Raw genomic sequence first — 18,132 nt, forward strand, 5'->3', positions numbered from 1 at the left:
ACAGAGAGAGAGTATTTCTAACAATATCTATATATTAATTCAAGAACTTCTCAAGAATAAAAAATTTTTCAATTTCAATATCTTTGTAAATAATGTCTGATTATCACTGAGCCTTTTATAAGTATTCTCATGACTTCTCTGATCACTTTTTACTGGCTGATAAAGCAGAAGTATCATTACTTACAACAGTATTTTCACTCTCTTCAGTCTCATTATCACACTTAATCTTCAGATCAGTAGTTAATTCCATGTCTCTTCTAGATCAGTCTCTGACTCTAAGCAGTGTAGTCTCACTCTTTGCTGTAAGTCTCTCTGTAAGTAATTTCTTACAGACTCTAGATAACAGTTTCTATAAAGCTCTCAGTGCTGTCAGTATTCTCTACAGTTCTGCAGACCTATAATCACTCTCTCTCTACTCACACAATCTCTAATCAGATATATGTAAATATGTCTAGATTCTCTATCAACAGTTCTCACATTACAGTGCATTTCTGTAATCTCATTATTAATGAGAGATGAGATTCTGAGTACCTGTAAAATCTGAGTAATTATGATAATACAAATATCATGAATTCATGATAAGAGTTAATCTGAGTAGATAAACTCTCTCTTTACATCTTAATTATTTCCAGGCTGAATACTTCAGTATAACTGAGAGAGTGAACACAGCTTCATAAGAGATATCTGATTATATACACAGATAATCAGCTCTCAAGATTCTGCTATAACTGTATATACTCTGATGTTCATCTTCTCTAAAGTCTATGCATTTCTGATAACTTTCATATCAAATGTAATAATTATCTGTATCACAAATATAATACTCTCTACTTCTTTAAAGAGAAGAATTAATAGTTGTGAGAAAGTTGAATATTATGAATATTAAGAATGTGAATATGAATTTTCTTTATTTTTTCTTTATTAATCTCTAAATTATGTTCACAGTTCTGTTTTTATTTTCTTTATTTTTTAACTTTAATAAGAATATGATTTCTTCTTCTCTTTATATATACTGTGAACTATTCATCTCAGTAGAAACTCATCATCTTATAGACTAGAATTTATAAATAACAGTGTTAATATCTTTATCATAATCAGATTCTTAGTGAAGATTATATTATTCTAACTTATCAGAATTTACAGTATAAAAGTCATGTCTCAGCTTCTACAGATATCTTATCTACTCAGATAATTCTTAAGTGAACTTATTCATCTTATCAGAATGCTCTTATCACTGAATCTTGAATCAGAGCTTATAATCTTACTTCTCTGAGTTAATAATCTCTTTAATCTGATATTCTCTTTTACTCTCTAATACTTTATAAACAGAGTGATAAGTCATAGAATTCTCTTCTAAGAATTTCTTATATTTATAAAGTAAAGAGATATAAAAAATATTATATATCTATAACTTAGATAACAGTTTTAATCTATAAAACTATAAGCTAACTTTCTTCATAATCTTATAAGACTCTATTTATAAGAGATTCAGTTTCTTACTAGATCTCTGTATGATAATATTTTCTAAACTCAGTCAGACTCTATCATCTTTCTTAAAACTCTTTATAATATACTTAAAGTTATAATATCTCTTCTGATACTCTTAAGTCTTTCTCAAGAATTCACAGACTTTCTCTCAGATATTCTGAATTCTCTCAGTCTGTTCATAAGCATTATTATACTCTATAGTATACTCTCACAGCTTCATCAAGATTATTCATGAGTGAGTCTCAATGAGCATCTCAAAGAGAGTTTTATCAGTGCTGATATACTTTGAGTTGTTGTATATAAACTCTGTGAGTAATAATCAATGTATTCAGTCATTCTAATTATAATTGACAAAGTACTACAGATACTGTTTTAATATACTTATCAGATATTCTATCTGATCATCTATTCATTAATGAAAAGTCATACTTAGATCTTATAAAATCTTCAGTATAGTTATCAGATCAGATCAGAACTTCTCTGTAAAAATTGATTCTCTGTCTGAGATAATATTTATAGATAATTTATACAACTGAATTATATCACAGATAAAGATATAAGTCAAATTCTTTGACTTTAAGTTCTTACAGATGAGTATAAAGTGTATCATCTTAATAAAGCAATCTACTATTATCAGCACACTGTTAAAACAGGCATTATATATGTTCTTACTTTCAGAGAGACTTACAAGAATATTCATTTTTAGCTGTTCTCAAGATTCTTATAAAATGAATAGAGAAGTAAGTTCTTTATATAGTTTGAATCATACTACTCATGAATTCTGATAAATAATATAAGAATTCACTATCATCTTCACAAGTTCTTATATCTTCAGTCAGAAGTATTTTCTTATAAGCAACTCATAAGATCTAGTATCTATAAAATGACTTACTAGAGAAGAGTTATAATATCTTTTAATAAGTTTTACTCATAGAAACTTATTTATAGATATATAAATCCAGCTCTCTCTTTACAAGAGATTATTTAAGTCTTTTTAGTTCTTTATTTCTATAGAATTGATCTCTGCTGTAAGTAGTTTCTGAATATACTAAGTATATTCATTCTTCAGTTACAGTTCAGACAATCTGAACAGAAGATCTTATAAAGACTTATACTCTGTTTTCTCTTATATCAGGTCTTTTATAATACTTCTTAAAGTCTGCAAACTCTTCAGATTATAGATACTCTCTTCAAGAATTCTTACAGAGATTCTCAGAGTGTTAACTCTTAATATTATAAAGAGTAGTTATACAGACTTCTTCTCTCTCTTCTCTCTCTTCTCTTATAAGAGATTAAGAGACTCTTCAGTTAATCTCTTTATAATACTCAGTCTAAGCATCTTATAAAGCTTTTCTATCTTCTCTAGTCTCTCTATATCTGTTATTCTAGTCTTCTTAACATAGTCAGATCTGTGAGAGAGTCTATCTGCTAAGTTCTTAGTTCTTTTAATATGCTCTATCTTGAATCAGAACTTACTCAGTCTCTGAGTTCAGTAGATCTGCTACTGTGAGAGTTTCTTGATTAAAGTAAACTATTATAAGCTGTTATAATCAGTTCTAACAGTAATCACTATTATAAGACTCTTAAAATAGTAATATCAGTGATAAAAGAATTTCACTATTATAAGAAGCTTCTGATTATAAATATCATAGTTAATCTCTGCAGATTGTATCTTTCTGTAAGAGGCCTACGCCGAATAGATTGGTATAATATTGATAGGTCTTATATAACAAAGATAAAAACATTAAAGAAGGAAAGAAAGAGAAAGTACGAGAATCAGCAATTGAGATGAATATTTATACACATATGTGGTGGCATATGCAGTGAAGCTTCGGGGCGGAAGAATATACACGCGTTCATAGCAGCTGAGGATCGGCAATCAGGAATAGCTGAGAATCGGAGCATACATTACACATGTTCATAGCAGCCAAGGATCAGTGATCAGAAATAGAAGAATCTATGAAGTGTAATGAAATAGTATATATGATTGATCAGGTGCAGCTCATCACATTAGCTTCCTTCTTTCAGAAGTAGTTCTCATCAGTCAAGAGCTGCTGTTTTGAATAATACAGAACTCAGAGTTCAGATCAGTTAATTATAGCTGACTCATTTCATGAGATATTATCAGCTGCAGCTGCAGAATCTCTTATCAAGAATATTCTCAATCTCTCACTCAAGCTCATTATCTTCCTCTATGATGTCTGATAACTGTCAGTCAGAAGTCAGCTGAGAAGGAAATGAATCAGTGACAGTGATGAAACAAGCTTGTATAAAATACATCATGAATCTCTGATAATGTGTTAAGATAGTAGTTATAACTATCTAGAACTTCTATCACTTTATATCTAATATGATGATAATCTAGCATACAAGATGAATGTGTGATTCATATATTCTTAAGATTCAATCATATCAGATCTTCTATCTTATATTATTCAGCAGAGTCTCAGTGAATATTGATTTGATTCTGTTGATCTTATTTCACAGTTGCTATGAAGGTCTCTGCTCAATCACAGACATCTCAGAGCTTTATTACTATATTATCAGTGATCTGAATCAGACTGTGAGAATTCAGTATGAACTGTGTAATCTCTAGAAGATTCAATACTTTCATATGATATTTATATGTAAGAAAGAACAGACTTATATCTGTTAAAATAGCATCTTAACTGTTAATAGCAATCTCTGTATGTAGAAGAAGATCATATCAATTATCTTATAAGTGATTACAGAACTTATAAAGATAATTCTTTACAGTCTGAATTATTCATTTTAATATATTATCAGTCTCAGAGTGATAGATAGTTGACAGACAGCATATAATCTTGAGAACTTAACAGATTCTAGTTTAGAGAATACTTATAAATTGACAGTCTCAATCTGATACTATGAATCTCAGTAATTCATGTATTTAATAAAACAGACTCTATAGAAAAGCTTCAGTGACTTGTTCAGTATTCATCTTATTACAAGATTTTAATATTATATCTTTACTTAATTAATTTATAATGATCAGAATGTTTCTACAATTCTTACTCTTAGATAGATTAATAGCAAAGTTAATTACTACATCTTATCAGATTCTATCAGAAATATTAAGTGATTTCAGTAGATCTTTTCTACAGTTCTTTCATGAAATAATAGAAGAACAGTAATTACAGTTTCAGATGAAGCATCTGATACTGTTTAATATCTCAGATTAATAGAACTCTTGAGAGATCATTCTATATAGTTGTTTATGACTTAAATAGCTAGTTATACACAAATCATGCATCTCTTGTATTATTCAGATGTGTAAGAATTCAGAGTGAGAAACTCAGCATCATTCACAGAATTATAGAGTGTTATTATCATTAATTGAATATTCTGAGATGTCAGTTCTTATATATATTTCTGAGAGAAATCAGAGTACTTCTTATTATACTGCTTCAGTGAGTGCTTGAAGAAGTTCATCAGTATGAGCTACTGTATATCATAGCTTATCTAATATAGGTTCAGAAGAAGTTGAGATATCAGTGATAATTCTAATCAGAGAAGTATATATAGTGCTGTGAGCTGTTTCATCTTGATCAACTAGTATCTTCAGATTTAAGAGTCAGTGCTCTCAGTTCATTCAGTAAGTATCTGTTACATCAGATGACATATTCTGCTCTTATTATAAGAGAGCATCTATCATCAAGTTCTGACTGTCAGAACAGTAGTGTATTATAAAATGAAAGCAGTTTAAGAACTCAGATTATCATATCTGTTATTCAGTAAGTTTACAGATAGTTATGAAGTATTTGAGATTCTTATAATCTATAACTATCTTAAATGCAGAGATACTTCAGAGTTCAGAGTTTCATTCTTCTAAACAGTATATAATTGTAAGAAGTTTCTTATCATAGATCTCATAATTGCATTCAGCAGAACTCAGTTTCTTAAATATGAAGATATATAATTATAGAATATCTTTATCATCATATTATAATATTACTTCTTCTATTACATAGTCAGAGAAATCAGCTTTAACAACTGTCTTATAATCAGAATTAAATATAATCAGTAGAGAAGTATTAATGAATATTCTCTTTATCTATACAAATGCAGCTTCAGTATTCACTGATTATTAAAATACTGAGTCTTTCTTAGTGAGATCTATAAGTAGTCTTATAATATCTGAGAAGTTTCATATAAATTACTGATAGAAGTTAGTAAATCTGATGAAGCTTTATACATCTTTCACAGTACACAGAGCTTCTCATTCAAGAATAACAGAGACTTTCTCAGAATTCATTCAAATTCCCTTATCAGCTTCTATAATAAAACTCAGATACTTGATACTCTTGACTTTAAAATCATACTTATTAATATCTATCAGTAGTTCTGCTTCTTGTAGTCATTGTAATATTTTTTACACATATTCTTAATATTCTTTTCTGAATTTATCAGTGAAGATGAGAATATCATTTAGATAAGCAGATACAAACTTATTAAGAAAATTTCAGAGCACTCAGTTGATATACTTCTGAAATATACTGAGAGCATTAGTCAGCTCAAAGAGTGTGACTATTCATTTAAAGAGATTATAATATATTCAGAATGCTGTAAGTCATTCATCTTCTTCAGTAATACAAATCTTATAAAACATGGTAATGACATCTTACTTTATAAATCATTGAGCTCACTTGATTTGTGCTAGAGTTTCATTGATAAGAGATAAGAGATATCAATCTTTCTTTATCAATCTGTTCAGATCTTGATAGTTCACACAGAATTGAAGTTTTTCATCTGATTTCTTTGTAAAGAGAATAAAGACTGCAGTGAAAGAGTTACTAACATATATAAATTCTTTATTCAATAGATTATTGAGTGTCTTTCAAAGAAGAAGAAGTTCATCTTGAGATATGTTATAAAGAGAGTCTCATGACAGTTCAGAGTTCTTATTATTCTTTTTCTCTAACTTGATACTGTGATTCACTTCAGAATCTCATAAGAGAGATATGTTTATAATATTATCTTATCAGAAGACATCTAGATACTTATAATATTATTAAGAGAGTTTTGTACAAGAATCTGTTATTATAATACAGAATAACTTTTCTAGAGTCTTTTTAATATCAGTCAGACTGATAGAATAGATTGATATATGATTCTGCTGTCAGTGAACTTGTCAGTGACTCTGTCAGTGATTTTGATAATAACTTCTTTTTCAGAGTATTTCATAAGCATTGACAGAGATCATTGTAAGATTCATAGTCTTGTGAATATTATCTTCATAAATTCTATCATCATTAGAGAATATCAAACTTCTGTTTCAAGTATTCAGCCAGATGCCTTGTTCAGATAGTCAGACAAGTTCTAATATAAAATCATAATCAAGATTATCAACTTCATATACATAGACATCTTCACATTGATATTCTCTCACATCTATGTTTAGTTTCATCATATAACAGATACAAACATCTTTCAGACTATTAAATTCTGCAAGAAGTCAAGATTTTGATAAAGAGATACACTGAAGATTATGATATCTTATAACTGAAGATTTTATCATTATATAGTAACATAGATCACTGTCTATCATAGCTTTTATATTATACATATTATTAATTACAGTAGATACAAGAATTGCATTCATTATCATCTTCTCTTTAAATTATTGTTATCTGATCTCTTCAAGCTTCTGTTTATAAATTTGAATAGAAGTTAATCTTTTCTCTGTTTCACTGAGATATTCTTATAGTTATTCTCTGAATCTTTCTCTAATATAACATGATTGATGCAGACAGACACTAATCTTTCTCTCAAATATGAAGATATATAGATTAATTAGCAGTTGAAAGCAATGTGTTCTGATCAGTTACAGTTAATACACACTTCATATTAATATCAATCAGCAACTTCTTCAGAAGTGATCTCAGAGACTCAGAAGCCTGTTTGAACAGTGACAACGCTTGCTTATATATAGACATTTGAATCTATTCAGTTCATGACCTCTGTATCATTATTCTTCAGTGTGAGTGTATAAGTGACTGAGATGTAACATCTTCTATCACTGTTCTGTATACTCTTAAGCTTGATAAGATAGTCATTCAATGTCTGAAGCTGTGTGCAGAAGTCTTTATAAGTCTGATCTTTATCTACACTTATAAGAATCTGTAAGAGTTCAAAAGTCAATATCTTCTTGAGCATGCTAATTCTTATTCAATTCTCTCAAGATTGATCATCTGCTTCTAGAATCTTGATATTAAAGTCAGAGATAAATGTTATAAGAGAAGTATTTCTCTGTCAAGTACTCTGTAATCAATCTAATACTTTCTGTTATATGACAGTGTCTTGAAACAGAATATAAAGATATCTTATAATATTATCAGACATTCACAACACTGATTCACATGCTTTCATTTATGAATAAAACTTCTGTTTGATATAATCTTTCAATCATTCATTAATATATCAATTTTGATTGATTAATAAACTGATGAAATCTTCATCTACACTCAGTTTCATAAGTATTTTCATTCTTCATGATGAGTAGAGAGTGAGATCAGAAGTATTAAAATATACAGAAGTATTTAAACATTCTTTCAGTGCTTTTATATTTGATTCTGTAGATATTGAAATCACATGAATTAATCATTGAATCTCTTCATATTGAAGTTATTGAGTTGCATGTATATCAGCTATTTATTATTATTATAAGTTCAATGTTGCTCAGAGTCACTGTGATATTGTATCTATACTCACATTCAAGAGTTTCATATTATTATTAGACATGATTATATCAATCATCAGCTATGTAATATCTGTGAAATCTGAAGAAGTGTAATCATATTCTCATACATCTAAGTGTCAGAACTCTCAGGTCTTTCACTGATATTCTCTTATAAGATCTTATTCTCTTCATAAGATCTTGTTACAGAGTCAGAGTGACTGATGAGTAAGTTTCTATCTGAGAACTCAGTGTTCACTTAACTATTTAACTGTTTCTCTATTTCTTACATATTATTACATATTCAGATATCTCTTGATGAATAATTGTTTCTAATAAGAAGATAAAGAACATTTTTATAGTGTAAGAGATCTACACTGAATAGATCAGTATAATATTGATAGATCTTATATAACAAAGATAAAAACATTAAAGAAGAAAAGAAAGAGAAAGTGTGAGAATCAGTGATCAAGATGAATATTTATACATGTATGTGATGGTGTATGTGATGAAGCTTCAGGGTGGAAGAATATACACACATTCATAGCGGCCGAGGATTGGTGATCAGGAATGGCTGAGAATCGGAGTGTATGTTACGCGCGTTCGTAGCGGCCGAGGATCAGTGATCGGGAATGAAAGAATCTATGAAGTGTAATGAAATAGTCTATATGATTGATCGGGCGCAGCCCGCCACACTTTCATAAGAAAAAGATCACTGAAACTCAGTTCTTATTTAACTGTAGTTATAAGACTATTTCTGAAATTATAAAGAAGAAGATATCTATCTTTAATCTAATTAAGAGTAAGAGATTAAAGTGAAACAGTATCACTGTATTTATAAATATCTGTTTTAATCTTGTAAAGATCTTATAAGCTTCTAAGATAAGAAAGTTCTCACAGCTCTTTCTTCTTAATAATCTTTTCATTCTTTATTTAAAATGACTTTTTCTTATTTTTATTCTTCAGCATATCTGTAAGAGCTAAGAAGATTCTTATAAATACAAAGATAAACTGTCTATAGAAATTTATAAAGCTTAGAAAGATCTGAATCTTATAAATACTAGTTAACTCTAATTATAATAGAATAGTCTTAACTTATGAGAATTTCATCTGAATATTATCTGTAATAATTATATATTCTAGAAAATTAATCTGATAGATACTGAAGTTGTACTTTAAAATCTTAATATACAGTTCTGTCTTATCTAAGATCTTTAACACACTTATTATATTCTCAGTGTATTCTTTCTTCTTCATAGAGTACATTATTACATCATTCAGATATATTATTATAAAGACATTCAGATATATATAAAGTATTTTATTAGTAAAAGACTGAAATATCACAGAAGTATTAGTCAAATTAAAAGACATCACTAGATATTCAAAAAATCTCAGTGTAGTTCTAAAGACAGTCTTTCATTCATTCTCAGATTATATTCACAGTTAGATATATATATTAATTATATTCAGTTATATAAATATAACAGCTTCTATAAGACAGTTAATTACATTCTCAATTAGAGATAAAGAATAGTAACTCTTTATAGTCTTGAAGTTCAGATTACAGTAGTTTATATATAATCTGAGATCTTCATTCTTCTTCTTTACAAATATCACAGAGACTTTCACAGAGATCTATGAAGATTAAATAAAGTCATTCTTCAGATTCTTCTTTATATAAGTCTGTAAGATCTCTGTCTCATAATAAGAGAGCTTATAGATTGATTTTTAGAAGAGTTTCTACTCTTCTATTAAATCTATTACTAGATTCTTCTTATAGTGAGATGAAAACTCAGCTATCTTAGCTAAACTGAATATCTCTATAAGATCTTGATATTTCTCTGATATCTGAAGCTCAGTTTTCATAATTATAAAGTTCTCAGATATTTATAAAGTTATTATATAGATAAGCTTGTCTTCTCTAATTAACTTTACAGTATCAACTGATTCTATCTCTGTAAGTAAGTCTGTTAATACTGATCAGAACTATAACCTGACTCATAGACAGCTATGTATAAATTATATCTTTGAAGTTATACAAGTCTTCAGTACATGTTATCTGTGATATCTGTAATAATTATAGTTTTTATAAATCTTCTTCAGATTTTGAAGAGATCTTATAATTTAAAGATAACTCTTATAAGTCTCTCAGTTCTCAGATCTAAGTTCTTATATTCTGCTTATTATAAGAGTAGATTCTCAGTTTTCATCACTTAGCTTATTTATTCTATAAGTATTAAAAACACTATAGTAATCTGAGATTCTGAGTTTATCAATACTTTTTATACTGATGAAATAGTAGTACTACAGCACAGTCTCTCTCTATAAGTATACATTTTCATTAAAGAAGTAACAAATTCAGATATCAGCTTCAAGACTCTTAAGAAGACTGTTACTAACTCTGTCTATAACTTTTCAAATTTCTATTTTAGTTTATTCAGACAGTTTGTGTGAAGATGTTCTGATTTAAAATAGATAAAATAAAGATTCTTTTTCTTAATCTCTCTATTATAGACTCTGTTTACAGAAGCTTATAAAGCTCTCTCTCTCTACTCAGTAGTCAGATATGAATCTCTCTATATCTTATTATCTTTTCTCAGTAAATCTGTTCTCTGTTATTCTAACTCTTGTAAGACTAGTTAATAATTCACTCTTCACAGATCTGTGACTCTTACAGTGATTTATAAGCAGTGAATAAGAGTTATCAGTTTCTTCAGAGTCAAGAACTTAGAGTCTTACTTAATAAGTTTATTCTATATATCTTTATTCAGTCTCTTTATAAATGTCATTATTGAGATCTTGTTTCAGAGCTCTGTTTTTATAGATTTCAATTTATATTATAATTTTATAAAACACTGTGAGTAGTCTTTATCAGATCTCTTATCTCTTTTTCTAATATTAATAATTACAGCTCAGATATTCTCTGTTCAGCTTACAGAGTCTCTGAACTTATTCTTCAAATAGATCTTGAGAATAGATTAGTGAAATCTCTTATAATTATTCTCTAGATAATTTAGTCAGTTCTTAACTTTAGTATAGTAGAGATCTGTTATTATATAAATAACAGCTTCTTCATCTTTTATATTACACAGCTGAGCTTGTAAGTCAATTTTAAATACACACTTATAAAAGCTTTTATACATTGTGATTTAATAGATAATCTTAAGTAATTATAGCTTAAGAAAGTTTCTTTTCAGTTTATAAATATCTCTGAACATTATGTCTAGAGAGTCAGTTTAAGAGTGTTTACAGATAGTAAGCATTTCTTATAGAAAAATAACTTAATTCTGTGAGAAATACTCAAGAATATTCTTTATTAAGATTAATTCATTCATCACTTTAAAGAGTTTCTCTGTTATAGATACAGAGAATAATATTCTATAAGTAATTAATACATTCTCTGAGACTTCTTTTATAGAGATTATTTATAATTCAGATGACTGCTTCTGAGTATCTACAGTAGAGTTTATAGAGATTGAAGTATATAAGTTTCTAGTTCTTTTAGCTATAATAGATAGTTGCTGACTAACAGAGCTTGAAATATAAGAATAAGTGCTTATAGATGATTATTCAGATATTTACAGCTTGACATGATATATACTGTTAACTATTAGAAGTATTCATGATAGAAAGATAAAATATAGAGATTAAATATATAATAGTATTCAAGCTGAGTTATAAATAGTATTTGTGAACTTCAGTCTATATAGTTATATGTTGCCAAGAGCCGCTAACTCTATTGATTACGCGAGAGATAGGAATAGAGGTAAAGAATTCATGAGAAGTGAGATTTCTTTCAACAATACACACTAAGAAATGTATGAGATCAGATTAAATGAAATTAAACATGTAATTCATAATCTCAGCAGTTAGTCTAATTATCAGTAACAGTGTTTCTGTATTATCAGCTAATAGAAAGTAATCAGAGATGTTATAGAAATACTTATAAGAAGCTTAGTAGTAGTTAAATATTATTTATAAAGATATTAAAATTTGAAAAAAAATTTTTCTTGAGAAGTTCTTGAATTAATATACAGATATTATTAGAAACACTCTCTCTCTATTATCTGAGTGAAAACACTTTATAAATGAATGAAGATACTCACAGATTATAAGAATAAGAGCTATTATAGAAAAAGAGAAAAAAACATAAGATTCTGTAAATAGATCTCAGATATTTATACTACTCTGAGAAAATTTATTTACACTATAAGTGATTCTGTAAAACAGTTAGATTACTTTAGTAAATAAAAAGTAATTATAAGTTACAGATCTGAATCTTTCTAAGTAAGTATAAAAAGTAATTACAGATCATAGATATCTTGATTCTACAATTCTACAGAGTTAATAAAAGAATGAAAAATTTCTTACAACTTTACAGTGTTAAAGAATAATAATTTATAAGAATAAGTAAAAGATTAACTTATAAGTACTTCTCTTTAATAAGAGTAATCTCACAAGAAGTGATTTATCATGCAGAATGAATCTGTGTAATAGTTATATAAAAATCTTGTGAAAAAATAACTGAAGATTAATTAGAACTCTTCAGATTAAAAGATGTAAGATAAATCTGTATAATAATTACATAAGAACCTCGCGGAAAATTGATTGAAGATTAACTGAAACTCTTTAAATTGAAAGATATAAGATAAATCTATATAATAATTACATAAGAATTTCATGAAAATAATTGAGACTTAACTGAAACTTTTCTGAATAAAAGATATGAGATAAATCTATATAACAGTTAGAAAAAAATCTACAAATTATAAAGAATTTTATAAAATAAGAAACTGAGTAATAGACTCTTTTCTCTTTATAGTAATAAGAAATTTTTCCTCATTAAGATTTTTTATAAATATAAAGAGTTTTTAGTAAGTATCACTACAGTACTGAGTCTGATTCTATGAAATTACTCAGTGAAAAGCTTCACTGATAAAGCTTTAAAAAGAAGAGAGTATATAAGAAATTCTACTTCTTATAGATTCTTTATCTCTATTTCTATCTCTTATATAATTAATAGAGTTAGCAGCTCTTGACTATATATAACTATATAGACTGAAGTTTATAACTACTATTTATAACTTAACTTAAATACTATTATATATTTAATTCTTACATTTATCTTTCTACTGTGATTACTTCTAGTAACTATTAGTATATATTATATTATATTATAAATATCTGAATAATTATCTGTGAGTACTTATTCTTATATCAATAGATATCTGAGTGTGAAAATATGAATATAAAGTTCTTCTTCTATCACTTTATAATGTAGCCAAAGTACTCATCAGTTAAAGAAGAGTTAAAGACAAAAATTAAAAATAAATATATTATACTGTAGAGTTCTGCTATTTCAATTACTGATTAAGTAAATATACTTAAAACATGCAAAGTAAACATGATAAAAGAATTCTTCTATTCAGAGTGAACACATTCAATGCTTACACAGGTGTTTTTAAATAAAAGTAAAAATAAAAATAAAAATAATGTGATTCTTTGTAAAAAAAACGTGCTATCCGGGCTATAATCTGTGGGATGGTTAATCTGTTGTATTCGTGTAGAAAGAGCTAGTTACATTTATATTACATATGAGATCACGTGTAGGCGGCGCGATCGCTATGGCAACGCTGTTGGGGGTCCCGCGGTTGATCGGCCCTTCTACCAGCAGTGCGCTGGTGGTGACTGAGCTCTTTTGCCCCAGCAGCCTACAAACGCCACTGGGCGGACGCTGCTACAGGATGTGTGTGGATCACGTGCATGCACGTGATCACGATTGGAACCGGTGGCGGCGGAACATCACAAGCCTGACTCAATCTTAAGAGGCAATTACCCACGGCCTATTCATGCTGCGTGTCATGCGGGTAACCTTCCAGGCGGTGTGGTGAGAAAGAGGCAGAGAACACACCCACAGAAAGTGTCCATGATTTTGATTTCTTGCATCTGTATACCCCCTATACCAACTCATGATCTAACTGTTCACGAATAAATAACTTACTTACCGAGTCCACGGCCTTCTGGTCTATTTTTCTACCATATTCTAGTTCTGCAGCATTGAAATGTCCACGCTCTTGCCCTACGACAACGGCCAGATACAGCTTATACCTCCAGAGCTCGCCGTTCAGCACTATGATTCTTTCCTGCATATAGAACGCCAATCAAGACAGCTCCAGCGCGATCTCCAAACACTTCTAGATGCTCAGAGTGCTGGGTTAGCTGCGGGTCTCTCTGGGCCTGCTGGAGACGATACCACTTCAAATGGCAGCTTGACTCCTACTCCTACACCCTCCCAATTCAGCAGCAGCTCTCATAGTGCCATCACCATACCCGTACGACAACCAGCGAAAAAGAAAATAGGACTCCGTGGTGCCCGGCGTGGGATTCTTAAAACAATGCATACATTACTTAGTCTAAAGGAGGAAGAGCGGCGGCTCATTGACTCCGAGCTGAAGAATCGGAGGCTGGCAGTGAAAGAAGTGGAAAGCTTCGTGACCAAGCAGAGTGGACTTGAAAAAGCAATAGCGGAAATCCAAATGAACGGGGGATCACTAAGAGCAGAGAATCTGATGAGGGCAGCTCGCACTCTGGAAACAGATATTCGAGACCTAGAGTCAAAGTTGCTACAAATGAAATCGCAGCATCGCTACATCCTCAACGAGGTTTCCCAGATTCAAAACTCCGTTGACGCCCAATTATCCTCGTACAAGGCCTCGTTGGCGCTAGTCCAAACAGATGTGAGCAATTATCTGCGATCTCCGCCCATACGGCCTCTTGTGCCTCCCTCCGCTACCCCCCCTCCATTCTATACTCTGAATCCGAAACGCAGGACCCTCGAGATGGCGAATGAGCAATGGGTACTGGAGCAGGGCGAATTAAGGAGCAAACGACACAAAGTTGATCTTGAGATCGAGGCCTTAAGGGAAGGGGGCGGGGTCTGGCAAAAAGCTGTATCAGATATATCCAACTTTGAGAAATTATTACGACAGGAAATGCGCAGTTTGCAGCAGGGTTCGCAAGTTTTACAACCCCGGGATAGGGACTCAAGCATAAACCATGAACAAACCGTTCTAAAAGAACTAGACGATATAGCCTCGCAACTAGAAACAAGGTTACAACTCGCGGAGCAGAAAAATTGGAATTTGCTCATTTGCTGCATTGGCGCAGAGTTAGAAGCCTTCCGGGAAGCGAGGCGGCTGCTGCTAGAAGCTTTCCCAGCGCTTGGGGATGGCAAGGGTGCTGGTTTATCAAAGGGAGCAACTGAAGTCAGTCTGAATTTTCAGGAGGATACAGCAGCAGCAGATTCTAGGAAAACAATAGATTCGAAGGAACAATCTCCCGCTTCAGTGGAGAATACCACAGTGGAATCACTGCATTCTCCTGTGCAGTCAAGCAGATCTGAAGACGATGACGAGCCTGATCCCGCTTGGCTACTTTCCGAATAGAACTTCGAGCAATATATTAATTTTTAATGGTCCTTTTTCGGTTCTATATTTTTAAGATTTATGAAGGTAATTTGACTTTTGGATAGCCTGCTTACTTTTGGATATTGTCACAATTTTTCGATTATGAAAGAGCCTTTTGATATTAGCATGGAAAACAATGACAACAAATGGATCTCGTTCAACTCCATAACTATCGCGCTTCCAAGGTTGTGCGCAATATGTATATTTATATTTCTCGTAGCTTCACGGGTTCTAGCTATATTTGAATACATTTTTTTGATCCCCTATTCGTGCCTTCGCATCTCCCTGCGCCGACCTGATTTTTGAATAAAATGCCCTGTGTGGATGGAGAAATTTTTGTGTGGCGGAGAGCCAATTCACTAACCCAAACCACGCTATAATTATACTGCATCAATAACCACATCATCGTATTGGCTCCAAAACGCCGCTCCGCCAGTTTTTCTTGGAGGACATGACATTTCTCAATGTAAGCCAAAAGAAATGTGACAATGCCTCGATGTCAGATTTGTCGCTGACGACGGCTACATCATCCAGCACCAAGGCTCCTTGCTCCAAAGATAATCAACATCCAGGCACTAAAATAATAAACTTGCACGAGACAGCTGAAACACCATGGAACCCTTACCGCAGCCGTTATGCAGCTTCACAATACCGTCCCTCTACGACGGCATCCGGATTGACTGTCGCTTGTATCATCCCCGCCAGCTCTCACGACCTGATAGTGCATTATCGTGGAGAAGCAGGGGCGCTATTGTCGCACATCCATATGCCCCCATAGGGGGTAACTATGACAATCCCATAGTTTGTGGTGTCGCGGGTGAACTATTGAAGGTGGGATATATTGTTGTGACTTTTAATTTTAGGTGGGTGTGCTGGCGTTCTCTATCCATGAGACATGTATCTCTTTTCCATGAATGTTGGTGTGGTGATTATGTGTGTTGATTTACATATGTAAATATATTTACAGAGGCGCGTCCGAATCTGCAGGTCGGACAAGCTGGTCCGCGCGACCAGAGCTTAGTGACTATGTCACTGTTTACGGATTTCTCATCTATTACCTTGTTGGGATCGATCCCGATTCCATACGAGAGTCACTGGCTGAATCTGGGAACAATCAACCTCCTGCTGTGACTGATATCCAAAACCCCACGGCTGGATCTGAAAGATTGGAGATAATTTTAGCCGGGTACTCTTACGGCTCCATGATCGCATCTCATCTACCATCCATAGAAGCCGTTTTACGCCTGTTCGCATCTCCCGAAGCGGGTTCGCCTAGTGCGGAAATTTTACAGCAGGCCGATGATCTATCTACGCTTTGGAATCTTGAAGCAAAATTGGAACTGTCATCGCGAACACCGATTCTACAGGGCAGCAGTTGTGATGGCCAGGGAAAGCCGTCCCAGTGTGTTTCCATGGGCAGCAGCGCGGAGTCCACTGGGAAAAAGTCAAGCATGGATATGGGCGCAGCGATCAGACATAGCATTGAACGTTCTCGAAGGAGACTCAGAGCGAGGTTTATACGCGGCCACGGGGTGGAAAATCGAACAGTGGATGCTAGTGTTAGTGCTAGTAGTGGTGTTAGTGAAATTGCACAGAATATGCTAACGCCAGCTGTGTCGTTTCTCCTCATCTCCCCCGTCATCCCACCCATCACGAACTTCATGACGATGTCTCTATTCGGCCCTCGAATCAATCTCGATGTCACCCTTGCGGGTATGAAGGTCAAATCGACCCCGCCGGAAGAGCAGCTTACGACCCACCGCACTCTGGTTGTGTACGGCAACAATGATATGTTCGCTTCAGCGAAGAAGCTACGGAAATGGGTCACGGATCTCAGGAAGACGCCGGGCTCAATGCTTGAGTTCGTGGAGATTGACACGGCGGGGCATTTCTGGTTTGAGAAAGGGACGGAGGATCAAATGAGAGCTGCTGTGACAGAGTGGGCATGTAGCAATAGTAGTGGTGGTGAGGTCTGTAAGATGCCTTCCCTGTTATAGTAATGCTGCAGGTACTTCACATCAGATTATGAGGCTCATTTTATGCACAACACTGTCACTACAAGTTTCTTGTTGATATTAATTACCTGTATTGCTTTATTCAATATGTCTCAGATACTAAAATTATTTTATTTTATTCATTTAATATATTCTTTCATTAAAATAGAAAATTTTATTAATTATTATACTGTCTGTTTAAAATACTTGTATAGTAAAATATATTACTGAAATTAAAATATTTAATTAATGAAAAAATATTATAATATATTAATATTAGACTGATTACTGAAATTATAAATTTTTATATTTAATTTAATATAATATAATTTTATATCTTTTTTAATATAACTTTTATCAGAATTAAATATAAAAAAAATGTAAAAAGTGATTAAAAATTCAAACTTAAAAGAAGATTATAATTAATTAAAATAAGAAAATAACTAGTAATTATATAAAAATAATTTTATAAATATTTGAATAT

The 18,132-nt window shown here is 31.7% G+C and overlaps 2 protein-coding genes across 2 annotated transcripts; both read left to right on the plus strand.

The window, feature by feature from the left end:
* Nucleotides 1-14,250: 14,250 nt before the first annotated feature.
* Nucleotides 14,251-15,633, plus strand: BDBG_02445 (Atg28p; the record flags this gene model as incomplete). The annotated part of the gene is made up of 1 exon (XM_002627728.2): nt 14,251-15,633. One exon carries the CDS (start codon nt 14,251-14,253, stop codon nt 15,631-15,633), a length of 1,383 nt encoding a protein of 460 aa, XP_002627774.1.
* A 633-nt stretch (nt 15,634-16,266) lies between these two features.
* BDBG_02446 (uncharacterized protein) lies at nt 16,267-17,651 on the plus strand (the record flags this gene model as incomplete). The annotated part of the gene is made up of 2 exons (XM_002627729.2): nt 16,267-16,517; nt 16,622-17,651. The coding sequence occupies 2 exons, from the start codon at nt 16,267-16,269 to the stop codon at nt 17,649-17,651; spliced, it is 1,281 nt and encodes a 426-aa protein (XP_002627775.1).
* Between the last annotated feature and the right edge of the window lie 481 nt (nt 17,652-18,132).

Source organism: Blastomyces gilchristii, assembly GCF_000003855.2.
Source record: "Blastomyces gilchristii SLH14081 genomic scaffold supercont1.3, whole genome shotgun sequence".
In the NCBI taxonomy this organism is placed as follows: Eukaryota; Fungi; Ascomycota; class Eurotiomycetes; order Onygenales; family Ajellomycetaceae; genus Blastomyces; species Blastomyces gilchristii.